This window comes from Lipotes vexillifer, unplaced genomic scaffold (genome assembly GCF_000442215.2).
Source record: "Lipotes vexillifer unplaced genomic scaffold, Lipotes_vexillifer_v1.1 scaffold504, whole genome shotgun sequence".
Lineage (NCBI taxonomy): Eukaryota > Metazoa > Chordata > Mammalia > Artiodactyla > Lipotidae > Lipotes > Lipotes vexillifer.
The window spans coordinates 2,795,105-2,813,844 of NW_006785225.1; the positions used below are offsets into that span (position 1 = coordinate 2,795,105).

Consider the following 18,740-nt stretch of genomic DNA (forward strand, 5'->3'; position numbering starts at 1 on the left):
GTTACCATTTTGAACGAGGTTACACAGTATGATAAAATCAGGGGCTGGTTTATGGTTTGGTTATCACTGGACTATCTGTGGTTCAGTCATCCATGGCTCTGGGTGAGAGTGGAAACTCCAGATGTGGGAGACTGTTAATATAGGTATTTGCTTGGAAGGGGCTGGAGTAGGCAAGTACCAGAAGGCAGGAGTGATATGTTACAAATTCATCTGCAGAGATGTGGTCACTGATTCCTCTGTGTTCTTTGACCCAGTCCTGTTTGCACTTATCACATCATACGATCATTTATCTGCTTAGACAACTGTCTCACCATTGTTTGAGTAGAGTCTACAGATCAGAGAGGCATTGCAGCCTCCAGGGTCCAACCCAGGTCTGGCACTATGAAAAGTTACTGCTGAATGAAGGAACCAGGAAATAAAGAAAGCTTTATAGATATTCACTGCTCTGAGACAAAGAGAGATTTACGTACAGGCCTTTGATACCACAAATGACGTTACATTATGTCGAGCATCTGTTTATCATTACCATTTTTGCCCTAATCTTCCCTCAGGTACTTTCACTCATGCAGAAGAAAAAGGGAAAATAAGATCTCTCTCTTTCCACACATTCATATAGGGTGTGTATTCATAGCCCGAGATGATACTGATGACAGTGTTATTAACTATATGTGATGATATATTTTATTCATCTTAATGATTAACATTTTAAAATATTACAGTGAGAAAAAGACTATCTTAAGGATTGAGTAGAGCAAAAATAATAAGTTCTTCATATCACAGATTGTGTTTAGTCATCTTATCATTTGAAGATGATTTAATTACTTGAAAAGATTAATAAATAATCAGTGAATGATTCTATATGTTTGGGGTCTGGGGGCTTAAGATGGATTTCTAGGATACTCTGTGGCCACAAAAGCCTAAGAATATAAAGGCTGACTGTACATGCTTAAATGAAATTCACATCTAACAAAGATTTTTTTCAATGTCAAATACAATATGGAGTTTAGACCATCCTTGGAGATAGTCTAAACCATGTCCTTGTGTTGAAGATCAGGAACATGGACTCTTAGTGTTTGGGAGCCAGGTAAAGCCAAAGCATGGGTTTTGCAGTCACATAAATCTGAATTTGAATTGCAGCCTTGCCCGTGTTTCAGAGTGTATCCTTGAGTAATTTACTTAATCACTCACAACCTCAGTTTCATTGTAGATAATACTGTGGGTGATATTTACATACAGTTGTGGTGAAAATACAGTTAAATGGTGTGTATCAAGCCCTGAGTATATTGCCGAGTACTAGAAAAATCAAGCACCTCGTCAAGGATAATTTAAACTATCATTACCTAATTTTATATAGCCCATAAGTGATGGAACTAGGATTTGGACCCAGGCCTTCCCAATACCAGGCAGGGACTGATCTTTTCACTTCCAAAGCTGACACTCCTGTGGTCCTCTATTTCTCTAGAAGCAGAGAATGAAACTTATATGGAATAGCTTTAAACATTCCACTTGCCCTTAAAGCACATCATGGTCATTGATAAGGAGCCCTCTTTGCTACCTACTTTTTTTTTTTTTGCGGTACGCGGGCCCCTCACTGTTGTGGCCTCTCCCGTTGTGGAGCACAGGCTCCGGACGCGCAGGCTCAGCGGCCATGGCTCATGGGCCCAGCCGCTCCGCAGCATGTGGGATCTTCCCGGACCGGGGCACGAACCCGTGTCCCCTTAATCAGCAGGCGGACTCTCAACCACTGCGCCACCAGGGAAGCCCTTTGCTACCTACTTTAACATTTGAATTAGGTATCAGAGAGTGGAGTAACATATACAATGCCTGCTTGGCAGTCTCTGCTGTGTATTCTGCACCTGAGCAGAAGTGACTTACCGCAAGCTCACGCTTTGCTCCAAGCGTAGAAATCGGGGAAGAAATGTGATTCAGTAGTTCTTGTAATACTTCCTCTCTCCATTCTCTGTGATTTCCACAGACATGGCATAATTCCTGTGATTTGATTGGAAACTAGAGACCAGCTCAGTGCTGAGTGATGAGATCTGAACGGGGAATAAAATATGCTTGAATTAATTTGCATAATGGAATCCGATTGGTCACAAAGCTGTGTTTGTTGCAGTGGGGACCAGAGCCCCTGAGCTCCTGACAAGAGGACACTGCACTTGCAGAATAAGATTTTGAGTTCTGGTGGGCTCGGTAATATTCTTAATGTAATGATAACCTGTAAAGATAACCTGTCTTTAACTGTAAATTAACTCCCTGGAAATGAAAAGAACAGGGCAGCCTGTCTGATCCTTCCAGCTCTGTGGGGGAGGAGAAAGCTAAAAAACGAAAGCCGTTTGATTTTTGCTAAGCGTTTTCGTCTTTTTTTCTCTACCCGATAACAATTTCCAGCACGAGTCCAAATATACTTAAACACCCGTATGTCATTTTTAACGGAGACAAAAGCAAGCACAGTGAGTTTTATGCTCAAGGTGCAGTAGCTTATGACGGGCTATCTACTCTCAAGATAGAGGGGCGAGCCTTCCACTTAGAGCTGGTGGTTTTGCAAATCCATTTTCCTGTCATGTTATTACTCCTGTGACTTTCAACAACATTTATTTTTCCTTGCAAGCAATATCCTCCCATCATAAAATAAAGTCCTCCTGTACGTTTTAGTGGAACCTCAATGCTTAGACATTCTGGCATACTGCTAGAAAGTGCTTAAATGGAAGGATTGTTCAAGAACTGCCTTGGGGGGTCTTTATTAAAACCAGTTAGAACACTGATATATTTCCTTAGTTGTTAACAGCATGAAGGTCTTCTTAGGAGGGCGGTCTCCTGTTCATTTTCATGAGTGATTCCTGCAGACTCTGTACCACTGCATACATCAACCAGATCTCTAGATTTTAGAAGGCTTTCCAAATAATAATAATAATAATCTTTCTGAACACATCTTTTTTAACCTATACACATAGAAATTCTGAAACAGGGTGTTTAAAAATAAAAAGCAAAGACTTACTTTTGTGTACTAGTGCTGTTCAAGGACCTGGTTGTACTGTGTCGTTGATGAACTGATACAATCACTTCCTGTTCCTCTTCACTCTGATCATTGCTATAAAATGCTTTACCTTCCTCTTTCTAGTTTGGTTTAATATTTTAGTTACAGTATTACCCCCCACCAGAGTGCCACCAAAACTTAAATTATTTTCATCATTAGACTATTATGATATGTCTTATGATATGTGTCCATATTTGATCTTCAGCCTTCTCTTAGAGAGGCAATATCACATGGGATTATAGGGGATAACAATGCAGGTCTTGGAACCAAGCATCCAGTGTTCATATCTCAGCTCCTCCACTTGCTGGCTCTGTAACTATGAGCAAGTTACTTAATCTTGCTATGCCTCAGACTACTTATCTGTAAAATGGGGATAACAATAATACTATTGTGCAGAGTTATTGTGAAAATTTATGACTCAACTCATTGAAAGCACTTAGAAGAATGTTAGGCAGACAAGAACACTGGACAAATGTTTACAGTTATTAACATTTTCATCATAGTCATATTATGAGTATATACTAGGTTCTCATACTGGTTTACTGCATGTGGCATCTAGGTTACTGTTTTTATCACAGTGTCCATATCGTCTCCTTATGAATGTCAGAAACCAACAAGTGGTGATAGCTGGTATTGCTCACTGGTTAACGACACAGACTCTAAAGCCAAACGTCATGGGCTGAGATTCAGCACTACGATTTATCTGAAGCATAACTTTGCACAAGTTGCTTAATCTATCCGGGCCTCAGTTTCAATCCTTTAAAATAAGAATATTCACAGTATCTATTCATCAGTTTGTTATAGAAATTAATGGATGAGTTACTATTTGTAAAGTTTTTAGAGCAATAGCTAGAAAAAGCTTTTGCTAAGTAAATTTTCATTCTGAAATTGAATTAAAAAAGAATGTCTTAAAATTCGTCTTAACATACCTGAGATTAACCATTAAAATAACTTTATATTGTACATACAGCCATATAAGCATTTATAAATAATGGTTTCAAGGAATTACTTTTAAAAGCAAGTTGATTTTGCTACTCTCTCCAACAGAAGAAAATAGATAATTTCACCTTTTTAACAAAGGGTGAAATTTATTGTTTATTGGTCATGTGGAAACTCTTAAATTCATTAGTATCACGCTAGAATTTTTCTTCTGTAAAGGAAAAAGAAAGTTGTCATCTAGTTTCAGCACGTTTAGTGTCAGAAATAATTGTGCTTTACAGCAAAATGGCAGCCAGAAGAAAGAGGTGCAGAAATATCAACTTTAATTAAACCCTTTCTTTCAAATACGCTTCACAGTTTATATGCAAGAATAATTTATCACCGTGTGAATGAACACTTACTAATTGGCATAGTGTAAAATGGGCAGAGATCTTGTTGCACCATATGCTTTTTCTTTTCTATTTCTTCTTCTTGAGATTCTATGGTGGCAATATCAAGTTTGAACTTGAAGTATCGGGTTCAAATCATACATTCAGCTTTTACTGGTGTCCTGCTTTGAGCTCAGGCACTGGCCATCTAATTGTGAATAAGATATCATCCCAACCATTAAGAGGAAACCAGTATAGTAAGGAGATGGTATATGAATCAGAAGTGCCCCCAAGATATCTCACCCCAACTCCAAACAAGAACATGAACCGGAAAACCGCTTGTAGAAAATATCACCCAATGGCTTCACTTTACAGGGAATGAGGCAGAGCCACCACTCTCGGAGCTGAGGGAGGTCCCACTACCAGCTAAGTGCAGATTCTTAATCATATCTTTGGCTTTTTGACCTAACTGCAGGTATCTTCCTATGGCTTCACATTGCCTCAGTGCAGGATCAAACTCCTTCTGGTCCCTCCCCGTGCTCTTTCCATGCAGTCAGTTTGCCTTGTAAGAAACAGCATTTGATGTAGTATTGATATGCCTGAGTCTCAGGGTGAAGCTGTTAAGTGATGACACTGCCTTTTGAATCTTTCTCTCTCTTCCACACAGCCTTTTACATATCCCAGAGTCTGTCTACAACAAATACTAAACTCCCTATCCCCTGAAAAGAAACTTGCATAAAACATCATAAAATGGTCCTGAGGACAGTGATGGACGCCTGAAATGAATGCACATCTGTGGCCTCCCCAGATAACATTTTCCCATATTACAAAGGAGCAGAAAGGCTTGGGTTGATGAAATCAAAGAGTCTCAGAAGAAAAGGGGTTCTGCACCAGCAAATTAGAATGCCACCAGTTCCCTTATTTTTGAGACCTCTAAGGCTGTGGTACCTCCATGTAACTCTTATTCCTCAATTCCTCTCTTAGAGAAAGCACCTCACCCCTGTCTTCTGGGCATCTCCACCTGCAAGGCAAGAGCATTTCCTTCTGCTGAGTGAGGGCTGCATGCTTGGACTGTGGAGCTCTAGAAAGAGAGGAAGAGATCCAGCGTGTGCCCAGTTCCCTCTCTGTCTTCAGCCCTGCATGTGTGTACCAATTCTTGTCATCCCTATTGTTCAGATGAGACTGAGGGGGCTAAGAGTGCCTGACTGACATGTCGAAGGCCACCCTGACTGAAATATATAGAAGTGGTGTTCCAATTCACGTTTACCTGACCTCCAAATCTAGGTACATTCCACTCTGCCAAGATGCATTCTCTCTCTTTCCTATTCCCCTCGACCCCATCTAACCACTTCATCCAAATCGTATAGCAAAGAATTAGGTGATGGTTTTTATTCCTACAACACTCAAGAATCTCACCAGTTTCACTGGTACAGTCACTATGGAGAACAGTATGAAAATTCCTTAAAAAACTAGAGTTACCATATGATCCTGCAATCCCACTACTGGGCATATAACCCGAGAAAACCATAATTCGAAAAGATACATGCACCTCAACATTCACTGCAGCACTATTTACAATAGCCAAGGCATGGAAGCAACCTAAATGTCCATCAACAGAGGAATAAATAAAGAAGATGTGAGATATATATAGAAGAACCAGAGTGCTAGAGAGAGGACTGGAGTGACTGTAGGTGAGAAACCACAAGAGGCATGGAAAGGCATTAGCAGCTTATATATATATATATATATATATATATATATATAATGGAATACTACTCGGCCATAAAAAAGAACAAAATAATGCTGTTTGCAGCAACATGCAGCAGCATGGATGGACCTAGAGATTATCATACTAAGTGAAGTAAGCCAGACAGAGAAAGAAAAACATCATATGATATTGCTTATATGTGGAATCTACAAAAAAATGATACAAATGAACTTATTTAGAAAACAGAAATAGACCCACAGACACAGAAAACAAACTTAGAGTTAGCAAAGGGGAAATGGGGTGGGGGAGATAAATTAGGAGTTCGGGATTAACATATACACACTACTATATATAAAATATATAACCAGCAAGGACCTACTGTATAGCACAGGGAATGATAATCAATATTTTGTAATAGCCTATAAGGGAAAAGAATCTGAAAAAGAATATATATATATATATGTATGTATATATAAACCTATATATACACACACACACATATAACTGAATCACTTTGCCATACACCTGAAACTAACACAACGTTATAAATCAACTATACCTCTCAATTAAAAAAAAAAAAAAGAATCTCACCAATTTCATTTAGACCCACTGGTGTTGAAATGAAGTGTCATCCTCCAAGCCCAGCAACTTTCTGAGAGTCCCTCCCGTTGGGGATGGGGGTGGTAGTGAGAACAGTCTGGTTCTGGGAACTAGGGGTCCGACTTGTTTCTGAGAGTTGCTCCAAGGGGAGAGGATGACTGTCCAGAAGAAGGTGTAGGATCCTAAGATAGGAGAATGAGCTTTGGAAGTTCCTTAGGGGAGAATTAAGTTTCCAGCACCAGAAAAACAAAGTCCCGTGAAGAAGCCCAGAGACCTGAGGCAGGAGTTAAGGACCAGAGAGAAGAACCAGAGTGCTAGAGAGAGGACTGGAGTGACTGTAGGTGAGAAACCACAAGAGGCATGGAAAGGCGTTAGCAGCTCATCTTTACTATCGATGAGTAGCTGAGTCATGGCTGGGTGCCAGGAACAAGACCTTTGGACCAGCTGGTGGGGATTCTGTTTTATTTTGCTTTTCCTTTTTGGAGAGAGCTTATAAAGTATCCTTGGAAAGACTGTCAGGTTAAGGTAGGATCTTCAGGTTCTTGGGTGGACACTGGACCGGACAAGAGCAAATCTTGCTTTACTGAATTGACACTATATTGATCCAACAATGAGAATCTGACCCATTATTTCACTGACAAATGTTTTAGTGGCCATCAGTGACCATCTTAGGGTCTGCCCCGACCTCCCATATCTAGAAGGATTCATTGCTGGCTTCCTCCTTTCTTATACCATCCAGTAAGCTGGACAGTCTTGGGACGTGCTATGCTTGTGACCAGCTCTGGGCTTTGGGGCATGCTGTTCCTTCTACCTGGACATCCCATCCATCCCCTTCTTATCACAGTAACTCATCTGATGGTTGTGCCCATCCATCCCATCCTCCAGGAAGTCCTCCTTAACGGTCCCCACTCTCTGCCATCTTCATCCTCAACCCCCATCAATTATGTGTTCCTCTCCTGGCCACCCATAATGCCCTAAGTTTCCCTACTACAAAAACATACCCAAGCACAGTTATGATCATAATAGTAACAGATAAATATGAAGCGTTTACTGTATAGCAGGCCTTGTGCTAAGAGACTTAGGGGTATTACTCATGTATCCCTGTGTAGATCTTGCCGTGAGTTCGATTCGCGAGCCCATTTCATAAATGAGCAAGCTGAGCTCAGTGTCGGCTTACCCCAAACGCAGAGCTAGTAAATGGTAAAACTGACACTCAGACCTGGGCAGCTGGATTCCACAGTGCACACGTTTTATCCTTATATAGACCTTGAGGGGTTTCTTCGTGTATGTGTTTATCTTACCCACCGCGTGGTAAACAGCCAGAGAGCAGGGACTATTTCTCACTGGCTTCTGCATCCTCAGTACCCAGAGCAAAGCCCTAACAGGGTCCAAAGTGGGTCAGTGTTTACAGAATGGAATTGAAATGAAGTGGGGATGGAGCCTGCGACTAGTCTGACCTTTCTTTCTCCCTGCAGAGGCCGACCGGGGAAGTGGGCAGCCCTGACGTGATGTGCTCAGCGAGGAGAAACATTCCAGTCCGAGAGAGCTCGGCGTGACACGTGGGAGGCCACCAGTGGCCAGGCCGCAGCACAGTCGCTGGAAGGGGTGACAGCCGCATTCTCCTGTGCCTACCACGCAACCAAAAATGAAGGAGAACTACTGTTTACAAGCCGCCTTGGTGTGCCTGGGCATGCTGTGCCACAGCCAGGCCTTCGCCACGGAGCGTAGGAGCCACCTGCGACCCTCGTTCCACGGGCACCACGAGAAGGGCAAGGAGGGCCAGGTGCTGCAGCGCTCCAAGAGAGGCTGGGTCTGGAACCAGTTCTTCGTGATAGAGGAGTACACCGGGCCTGACCCCGTGCTCGTGGGCAGGGTAAGGCTGCTGTCACCCACATTTCTCCCTCTCCACCATCCCTGTACTAGGGTATGGTCAAAACAAAAATATAGGAGGGGAAATAATAATGGTCTGGCCATCAGTAAAAACCACAAAATCATTGTTCATACATCCTTGTAGGCTTTTTTTTTTTTTTTTTAGTTCATAGACTTATCTATGTTAACACTTCACTTTTCCATTTGATGTTATGCCCTCAAAACTCTCTTTTTTAATGGCTACACAGTAGTCTACTGAATAGAAATGATGATTATTTATTTAACCATTCTCCAACTGGGGGGATTTCCCCTACCACATCCAAACCCAAACTTGGATGCCATCGTTTGTGTTTTTATGATGCTCTGGACTCTTCATCATAGCTTTCCTTTCTGTAGTACACATGTCTACATATTCATCTATCTCCCTCACTGGACCCTAAGCTACTTTCCATCAGGAACAGCGTTATTTTTGTATCCCCAGGTTCTGTACCAAAGTCCAGCTTTGGGGACGCCTCTGTGAATATTCGACAAGATGAATGGATGTGTCATAAGAATGGGTGGAATTTTATCCACTTTGGCTTAGGGATGGCAAAACCCATTTCAGAAGGCTCGAGAGTCTTAGTACTACTGAGAAATCCTGCATTCTCTGTGTACCCCCTCCAAAAAGTGCAAGGGTAGAGAGTTCAAAATATGTTTGAGGGAGTTCCCTGCTGGTCTAGTGCTTAGGATTCGGCACTCGCACTGAGGAGGCCCGGGTTCAATCCCTGGTCGGGGAACTGAGACCCTGCAAGCCTCACAGCACAGCCAAAATTAAAAAATCAAAAACAAACAAAAAAATATGTTTGAAAAACTGACTGTCTGCTATATCAGTTATGGTAAAACATACAGCCATCTTTTAGAGAACAGTGACCTTAACTGCGAGGAGATAGGTGTTCACACACATAAGAACATAAAGCCTGCTATGGGAAGGTACAGAGTGAGGCAAATGGTAAACTAGGGTAAAATAGTCCTTGGTCTCAAAGAGTTCAGGGACTAGTGGAAAAGAGACACTTACCTAAGCAATTCAAAAACTAAAACAAGGAGTAGAATAATGAAGAAATTCACTAGCAATTCAGTTTACATGGTAAAGTTTGGGAGGGATGAAGGGAAGTTTCATGGAGACAGTGGTAATAACTTGTGACCTGAAGGACGAGTAAAAGTTATCCTGTGAAGGGGGAAGGGGACAAGAGCAGATTTGTGGGGTGCTCATTTCTCAGCCTCATAGATTCCAATGAAGTTATCTTAGTTGCTGCTTAACTTGAGAATAGCATTCCATATTTATGGAATTGACATCTTTGGAGGAGGTTCGTATTAGCATCTCAGTAATATTGTTAAGGGTTGGAAAAGTGCCTTTTTGAAGAGATGTACTAGAGCAATTTCATCATTTATATCCAGAATGGAAAGATTACACCCAAAGTAGAAGTATCCTTGAGAAATGGAGCACAGGGAAAAAATTGGCACATAGAATTCCTTCCATCGAGGAGATGGGCTGTATGCCCAGAGAGGAAGAAGAGACTTGAGCCACAGCAGGAACTGTGTGGCTTGAACAATGTGGAGAGCTGTGCATGAACTGTTCTGAGAAAATAGAACATCTGCCACGGGGACTTTCTCAGTGAGGAGCAGGGTGTGTATTAGGGTGGGGAATGCAGAAGAGACAGGACCTAGAGGGCCATTTCAGCATCTCTGTGGAGCAAGCAGGTGTCATGTCTCCTAAAAGTCAGCAGATGGAAGAGGATGGAAAATCTAGACACACGAAAATGAGGCTGATGTCGGATTGGATGGGGGTAAAAAGAAATAAAGTGGTTGGATCCTATGGAACTTCCTTTTGAGACAATGCTGATCTGTAGTTCCCCATGAATAGGAGGATTAGACTAGATGACTTGTTCCCTAAAAACCTTTGACTTGATGACATTCAAGGTTGAGTGATATAAGGTGCTCTCAAAAAGTGGAATTTGGGGCGCTTCCCTGGTGGCGCAGTGGTTGAGAGTCCGCCTACCGAGGCAGAGGACACGGGTTCGCGCTCCGGTCCGGGAAGATCCCACATGCCGCGGAGCGGCTGGGCCCGTGAGCCATGGCCGCTGAGCCTGCGCGTCCGGAGCCTGTGCTCCGCAACGGGAGAGGACACAACAGTGAGAGGCCCGCGTAACGCAAAAAAAAAAAAAAAAAAAAAAGTGAAATTTGGCAAACCACGGACTCTTAGAGCACCGTCTGCATCATGCTGTGCTCTGCAGAGGGGATGCCATCAGTCTTGGGAGTTAGGAATTGGCTGTGTACACCTCAGTAACTGATCCCTTGATAGCACTGAATGGTTTGCCAAACTGCCTTTTGTGTTGAAACTAATAAATATCATTGTTGGTTGTATGGATCATCTTTGTTGGAGAGGGAAAAAAAGGAATTTATATCCAACTTTGAACTCTGAAAACAAGATAAAAATAATGAGCAGTATATTTGAATGTTTTTCAGTTATTTGGTTGATCATGAAATGTGTTTAATTCCCAAGAGTCTTGCCAAATTCATATGTAATATATGAAGGTCCCTAGAAACATTCCTTGTCTAAACACTCCCATTAAAGTAAGTGTTGCATTGATTTCCTTGTTGCGCATTCACATGGCTGAGCCCCTGACTTTTGCCAGGTCTGAGGCAGGGAAAACAAATTAACATAAACTATTATTGGGGGTTAGGTGGGGAGCCAGAGGAATGGGGGCAGGGATCCTGCCCTCACTGTGGAAACTTGTATGAAGACTGGGGCAATTTGGGTCATCCTTTGTAGCTTCATATATTCCAATAGCTTTGTATATTACTCGCAAACTGCCTTATTCATGAGAAATGTGTAGTCATAATTTCATGACGGCACATAGCTTGTTATGAATAACAAGTTCTGAAGGAAAGTATGCTTTTTTCTTTTCCTGAGAAGCACTATAGACTAAAATCAACATGTAATTTGTACCTACAGGTATCCCCCTGAGCTGAAATATTTGGTGTTTCACCAAGGCACTGTAAATCAGTTAGATATTTTGGGGGAAACTGAAACAATACAAAAAAATTTTTAAAGCAATGTGTTCAATCCTGCTTTGTGATTCTGGACAAGCTTTCTAAGCCTTGGTTTCATAATAATAATAATTTAAATTGCATTAATAATATTAAAATGGAATTATAATAATAAATCATAAGATAATAATTATAAGTAGTAAGCATTATTATATTTCAATGTCATTTGAATAAAGCTTTTTAGTCTACACTAGGTTTTCTTACGTAGTAGGTAGAACCAAGGGCTTTTTATCCACTTGGTTTTACTCTTGAAGCCTATGAGAATGGTGAAAGTAATGCTTATCTTTTCCCGCAAAGGGTAAGATGAGGGCAGAGGAACTCATCAAGATGATAGCTGCAGAAATTGAGGTTGGGCAACAAGGTACAATAAAGAGTTTATTGCTACAGGAAAACTGGATGTGGTCTTTCGGGGGGAGTTCCATGTTACAACACACAGAGCAGCGTCAAGGCAGAAGACACAGGTGGGTAATTAGGAGACCTGGATGACTTCCTGGCCCTGCCAACTGTGGATTTAGGCAAGTTCCATCATTTCTCTGGGCTTTGTCAACAGAGGGGAAAATCCCAAGGATATATAGTCTTTCTATAGTCTAAGAGCTGCACATATATCAACCCACCCCACTCACCCCATGCTTAAGAAGGGAATGGGGGCTTGTTCAGGCAGGTTCCATCCTCAGCTCCTCATACGTCCTGTGCCACACAGCAGGTCTTTCAGAAAGTCTGACCAATGGATTGTTTGAAGTAACAAAAGCCTGGTGTCCTTTGGAATCTTAGTGTCCTTTGGAAGAGGACTGAAATTATAATAACATCCATACAATTGATGAGGTCGATTTATATGTACCAGTGTGGAAGGGTCCTCTGAATTTATTGTGGTAGGAAAGCAGAGGTGAAGAGTGGTATGTGCACTATGCACTTTATTGTGTAAAAATAAACCAAAGCACGTGTATCTGTATAGATATTCTTACATATGCATAGAATATGTCTTAGAGGATTCACAAGAAACTGGTCATAAGAGCTGTCTCTGAGCAGGGAAAAAGAAGGAATGGGAATCAGAACTTATAAGATTTACTTATTGCACAAATAGTGTTTTTTATTTTCTATAGTATGTGCATATTTCTTTCAAAATAACTGAACTAATGTATATTATATATATTTTGTATGTGTGCATATGTTATGGGAGAGGGGGAGGGAGAACATGAGTCTTAAAATTTAAAAATGTCTGGACCCTGGCTTCACTGCTCCCCAGCTGTGTGACCTTGGCCAAGACAATTATCTTCTCTAAGATTACATTTATTCATTTGTAAAATGGGGTGAGAACATCTCCCTCTCAGTGTGTGTGTGTGTGTGTGTGTGTGTGTGTGTGTGAACAGTGTATTGTCTCAATAGCATGTAAGTGTGCCTCTACCTCCCCAGTGCATCCGTCATGGAATTACAAATCTCGATTTCTCTTTTCCTAGCTTCATTCCGATATTGACTCTGGTGATGGGAACATTAAATACATTCTCTCAGGTGAAGGAGCCGGAACCATTTTTGTGATTGATGACAAATCAGGGAACATTCATGCTACCAAGACATTGGACCGAGAGGAGAGAGCCCAGTACACACTGATGGCTCAGGCGGTGGACAGGGACACCAACCGGCCCCTGGAGCCGCCATCAGAATTCATCGTCAAGGTCCAGGACATTAATGACAACCCTCCCGAGTTCTTACATGAGACCTATCATGCCAACGTGCCCGAGAGGTCCAACGTGGGTACGTAAGGGCAGGGGAGGGCGGACCCACTCCACCTGCAGGCCTGGTGTCTCTGTGGGTGGGCAGGCTCGTGCCTATTCTCCCAAATCAGGAAGTAGAATTTATGCTGTATCTTCTATGGCAGAATAACAAACAAAAAAATTTCATATATGTAGCTGACGTTTCAAATATTTTAAATTGCCCTGAGGTTTTAAACTCTAAGCTGACAAAATATGAGGAGGTGTGGAAGAGTAGGAAAAACGTAATCAAATCCATGTCATCCTGGCCCTGGTGCTTATTAACCTTGTGACTGGGAATCAGTTGCATCTGTTCTCTTAGCCCGAGTTTCTCCTCTGTAAAATGGGGATAAAAGTTTCTAGTCATGCAGGATTAGAAATAACATACACCTGGTTACTAGTGCATGTTGGTGTTCAATAAGTAATAGCAGTATTTGTACCATGTAGGCACCATGCTAATTAATGATTTACATGCAGTATTGCATTTAATCTTGGCAGTGACTCATCTTTGCAATGAGGTAGGTCCTATTTGACATATTTTGCAGATGGGAAACCCAAGCTAGAAACAGGTTAATGAATTTATTCAAGGTCATCTGAGCTATTAAGTCAATCCAGAATATATATCTAACCATGACACTATGTCATCATCTGTTAGAATAATTCAGAAGCAGCTATGTCTTTTATCATGCATAAAGACACATCACATTGTTAGAGGACAATTCTGTGAAAGATTTATTCAACTAGCTACCTTCCCCTGGCAGTAACCTTTGTTTGGCTTTATAGAATGCATGTAGTTGTGGTCTTTTGAGAAGCATGCCTCATATTAAGAAGGATTTGGTTTTCAGACAATGATCAGAGCTGTACTAATCAGGGAGTGAGTATGCTTATGCGAATCAGAGATTTAAAGTTCCCATGAGGGCTTCCCTGGTGGCGCAGTGGTTGAGAATCTGCCTGCCAATGCAGGGGACACGGGTTCGAGCCCTGGTCAGGGAATATCCCACATGCCATGGAGCAACTAAGCCCGTGCGCCACAACTACTGAGCCTGTGCTCTAGAGCCCGCGAGCCACAACTACTGAGCCTGCATGCCACAGCTACTGAAGCCCGTGCGCCTAGAGCCCGTGCTCCAGAACAAGAGAAGCCCCCACAATGAGAAGCCTGCACACCACAATGAAGAGTAGCCCCCGCAACTAGAGGAAGCCCATGCACAGCAACGAAGACCCAATGCAACCAAAAATAGATAAATAAATAAATAAAAAATAATAAAGTTCCCATGAACAGAAGGATCGTCAGGGCCATTTTACAGATGAGAAAACTAAGCATCAAGATTGGGAATCAGTTTGCTCAAGAGTGTTAGATACAGAAATGACTCTACAACTCTAAGCTCCTTCCATTCTGCATATAGAACTTTTGATGCTAAAAAATATTGCCCCCTTCTCCTCCAGCTAAAGTCAAACCCTTCTCATACTTTATGGAAACCCAGCTGAGCCTTTTCTGCCTTCTTCTCTTCCCTTTGCCCTGCCCAATTCTTTAGTTTCTCAGTATTCACCTGGGGACTTTAATGAGAAATAGCAGGCACCAAATAAATCAGTAAAGGGGGACAGCAGTGTCAGCAGCTGAGCCAGGGGACAAAGGCCAGCCATCCAACATGATGCTCTAGGGGAATTTTCATTGATCCCACCTCTTGGGGCAGCTTGGTGCTTAAGGGGTAACATCAGATTTTGCATCATAGCGTATGAGAGTAGAGTCTGCTGCCAGACAGCACTGGGTTGGAATCATGGCTGTGCCTCTGACCAGCCAGGTCAACCCAGACAACAACTTACATCTTTCTCAGTTTTTGTTTTGTCATCTATACAATGAGGATAATGTAAACTCTAATGAGAGTTAAACAACATAGATGTAAAATACAAAGAGTTGTAATGAACTTAGTGGATTCCTCGAAGCAAATTAAGCATAAAAAAATAATACTTTCCCTAGCTCTACCTTGAAGGTAGAGAATAGAGCTTATTAACTCCCTTATAAATCTCCACTACTTAGAATAGTGCCTAGTTATGTGGGAAATGCTCAGAAAAAAGTTATTTGTACGAAAAAATGAATTACAGGAAAAAAGTGAGATTTATTTTTATGCCATGTGAAAATCACTCACAGCCTTGTAAATTAAAGCGTTGTCAGAAGGCTGTGTAAATGGACTCCCTTGCCTTTCACATAGAACCTGGCCCCTCTGCTGAAACTGTCTCGGAAAGAACTTGGGTTTGGTTGTTTGCTGGGTAGAGGTTAGACTCCTGACTCTGGCAATAACCCACTCTGAGAAATTGGTTGCAAAACTTCCTACCTGTCATACTAAGTACCTCACAAGCACAGTGAATGTAAAAACACCCAGCAGAGGGGCAGAATACATGGAACATGCCCCAAACAATGCCTGGCACAGAGGAATTCTGTTAATAACCAGCTCTCTCCCTTGAGCATCTCCCCTGCCCCATTCTGAAGCCCAGCATTTCATGCCCTCAGATACTTGTGACCATCAGGGAACAGAGGTTTTTTTCTAGGAAAAACAGAATCCCATCTTCCTTCAATTCTCTGGTTTCCTTCCATTGTGACCCACAAATGCTTGCCTTAGATCTCACCAGATGTCTACTGGCGGCTTCTGTTATATGACTACCAGACCTGTTAGAGATGGGAAGATGCAATTTTCATGCCAGTAGGGAACAACATTCTGTACAATATTTATAGCCATCAATTAATTAAAATGTAGTATTAGCAGCCATTTTATTACATGCAAAGCAACAATAAAATGATGTATTTATTGCTCTGCTACAGATGGAGGACTGCACTCTGTCCTTTCATGAAAAGCAATTCATCATTAATTATCCTTTATTATACTATTTGGGAAGATTTTTATTTAATTATTTGATATACTGAACATTCCAGTTGCATGGGTCTTAGAATGTTTTTGCAATAATGTTCATATTATTATTTTAACTACTAAGTATAGCAGGATGCACTATGAATATAGAAAGTTCATTTTTAAGCTATGGGAATTAAACAAAAAGGAAGGGAGAGAGGGAGGGAAGGAGGTTATTTTTGCATCTCAACCCCGGAAAATGAAAGCATGTTGAATAATTTTGAGGCTCTCCTCAGTTTTTAATCTTAAGATAAAACTTTGCAAACTAGAATATAATTTGAAAAGCTGAGGGACTGTTGCTAATGACTGTATTTCACTTTTAAGGAACGTCAGTAATCCAGGTGACCGCTTCAGACGCAGACGACCCCACCTATGGAAACAGTGCCAAGTTAGTGTACAGTATCCTGGAAGGACAACCCTACTTTTCAGTCGAAGCACAGACAGGTACCGTGGAATGGCATTGCAATTTGCGACACACTGTGAATAAGGAGTCCAGGCCTGCTCACTAAAACCTATTTGAGTCTTAGGTTTCTAAAATATAAAAAGGGCCACCTAACAAGACTATTGTGAGGATTAGATACTGTCTGTATTGCACCATGTCACAGTAATAAATATAATCTTAGATGCAACTTTTCTCTTAAAATCATATCTTAAAATTCTACTTAAACTTAAGAATTTATCTTAAAGTATGTTTTATCATAAAATTCAACTGTGGATCCAAATTAAGAGACCACAGGACTTGAAGACTGGTATGAAAACTGGCAGCTCTCAAAGCCAGGGCTGGGGATGATGGGGGTGGGAACTGATGCTAATGTGTGTCTCTGGGAGGAGGCATATCCCCAACCTCCTCCACTGTGCTTAGATTCCCAGCGGGCGTTAGCATCCAAGAAGGAGGCTCTGCAAATTCCGTACAGAAAACAAACAGCAAACCGAAAGAGTGAACAAATACAAACAATCAAAACCCACGCCAAAATGTTTCACTCCATTTGTACCAAATTTGATTCTAGGATCCTTTTATTAGAATAAACACTAAAGTCCTGTGAACCTGCTAGTCCACAATATTATACCCCAAACTCATTTCTTTTTTCCACAATATACCCCCATGTGTTTTATTATTATAGTTAAAACTTATCAAATATATATGTTTATATGTATATATATAGCCTGCCAATCAGATACTTTGCCCACTTATTGAATATAATTTCCACTTACCTATGTAATCATTTATTTGTAGCCTCTTTGCTTCAGATCACAATTTATGGGGCTACTTGCTATGATTTCATCAAAGGCATTTACCAATTAATTTTGCCAATTAATTTTCAGATTAACCAAGGATAAATGTGGGATTTCATATGGATTTTTGAGATGTTAAAATTAATGGAAGGACTCCAGTTGCAACTTTCGTGTCTCAGGGACTCATAGTTAAGAACCACCTATTTGAACCTACCAAATTATTTAACAGACAAGAAAAACGAGGCTCAGTGAGTTCAAGGATGTTGCTGAGAAACATACAAACGTCAGGGTCAGAAAAGGATAAGGGCTTAAAGCTTCCACAGCACTCTCTTATATTTCCAGTATAAATGTTACCGTTATCTACAGACAGAAAAAGCTTGAATATGTTCCCAAAAGATTTAAGTGAGCATGGTTTCCACACCAATAATGTGCTAATATCCAGAGATGATGTCGAATTCAATTATTAACGTATCATTGTTTCCAGTGATAGCGGATAGTAGACAGTAAGTGTTTGTATAAGCATTGTATATATTTTTAACCCATTTGGTATACACTTAAACAAAATTAATATTAACATTTTAATATATCGCCTTCTACTTTTAACTTAATATGGACCATAGAAATGTCTCTAAGAATTGCACGCAGGCATAGATAGTCAAAAGATTCTGCTGGCAGTCCAAAAGCATGGGTTTATGTTACTGATGTTCATGCAGTGCGTCCTCAAATATATCAGTCTTTAGGATCTTTAAGTGTCACACCTGAGAAGGATGAGGTTATTACTTGCATTTACAACATATAAAACATAAAATTTTAATGCTATATTAATAATTATGACAATTTGCTAGAAAATATATCTACATGATGCTCCAGATATGGCTACTTTTGATGATAATTGCCATGTTGGAGTGACTCTTCTGTGAGGGCAGGTGCTGTTCTATTCATCTTTGCTTCCCCTGTGCCTAGATCTTTTTTGTTATAATGTTATCAATGAATATCTGTGATGTTCCCTGCTCACCTGTCCAGGTATCATCAGAACAGCCCTTCCCAACATGGACAGGGAAGCTAAGGAGGAGTACCACGTGGTGATCCAGGCCAAGGACATGGGTGGACACATGGGTGGACTCTCAGGGACAACCAAAGTGACGATCACACTGACTGATGTCAATGACAACCCACCAAAGTTTCCACAGAGTAAGTAGGTGGGCTTGGCTTTCACATTCCAACGGTGCCACAGCCAACTCTTCTCTGACCCAT

General features: G+C 41.2%; 1 protein-coding gene across 2 annotated transcripts in view; it reads left to right on the plus strand.

Annotated features, from left to right (window-relative positions):
* CDH11 (cadherin 11) overlaps positions 1 to 18,740 on the plus strand; it is a 149,623-nt gene that overhangs the window by 92,929 nt on the left and 37,954 nt on the right. For both annotated transcript variants that reach the window (XM_007457320.1, XM_007457321.1), the window contains exons 3-6: positions 8,128 to 8,525; positions 13,063 to 13,357; positions 16,578 to 16,697; positions 18,510 to 18,677. In XM_007457320.1, the coding sequence (XP_007457382.1) occupies positions 8,298 to 8,525; positions 13,063 to 13,357; positions 16,578 to 16,697; positions 18,510 to 18,677 (811 nt within the window). In that variant the 5' untranslated portion in view covers positions 8,128 to 8,297. The remainder of the gene's footprint in view (positions 1 to 8,127; positions 8,526 to 13,062; positions 13,358 to 16,577; positions 16,698 to 18,509; positions 18,678 to 18,740) is intronic.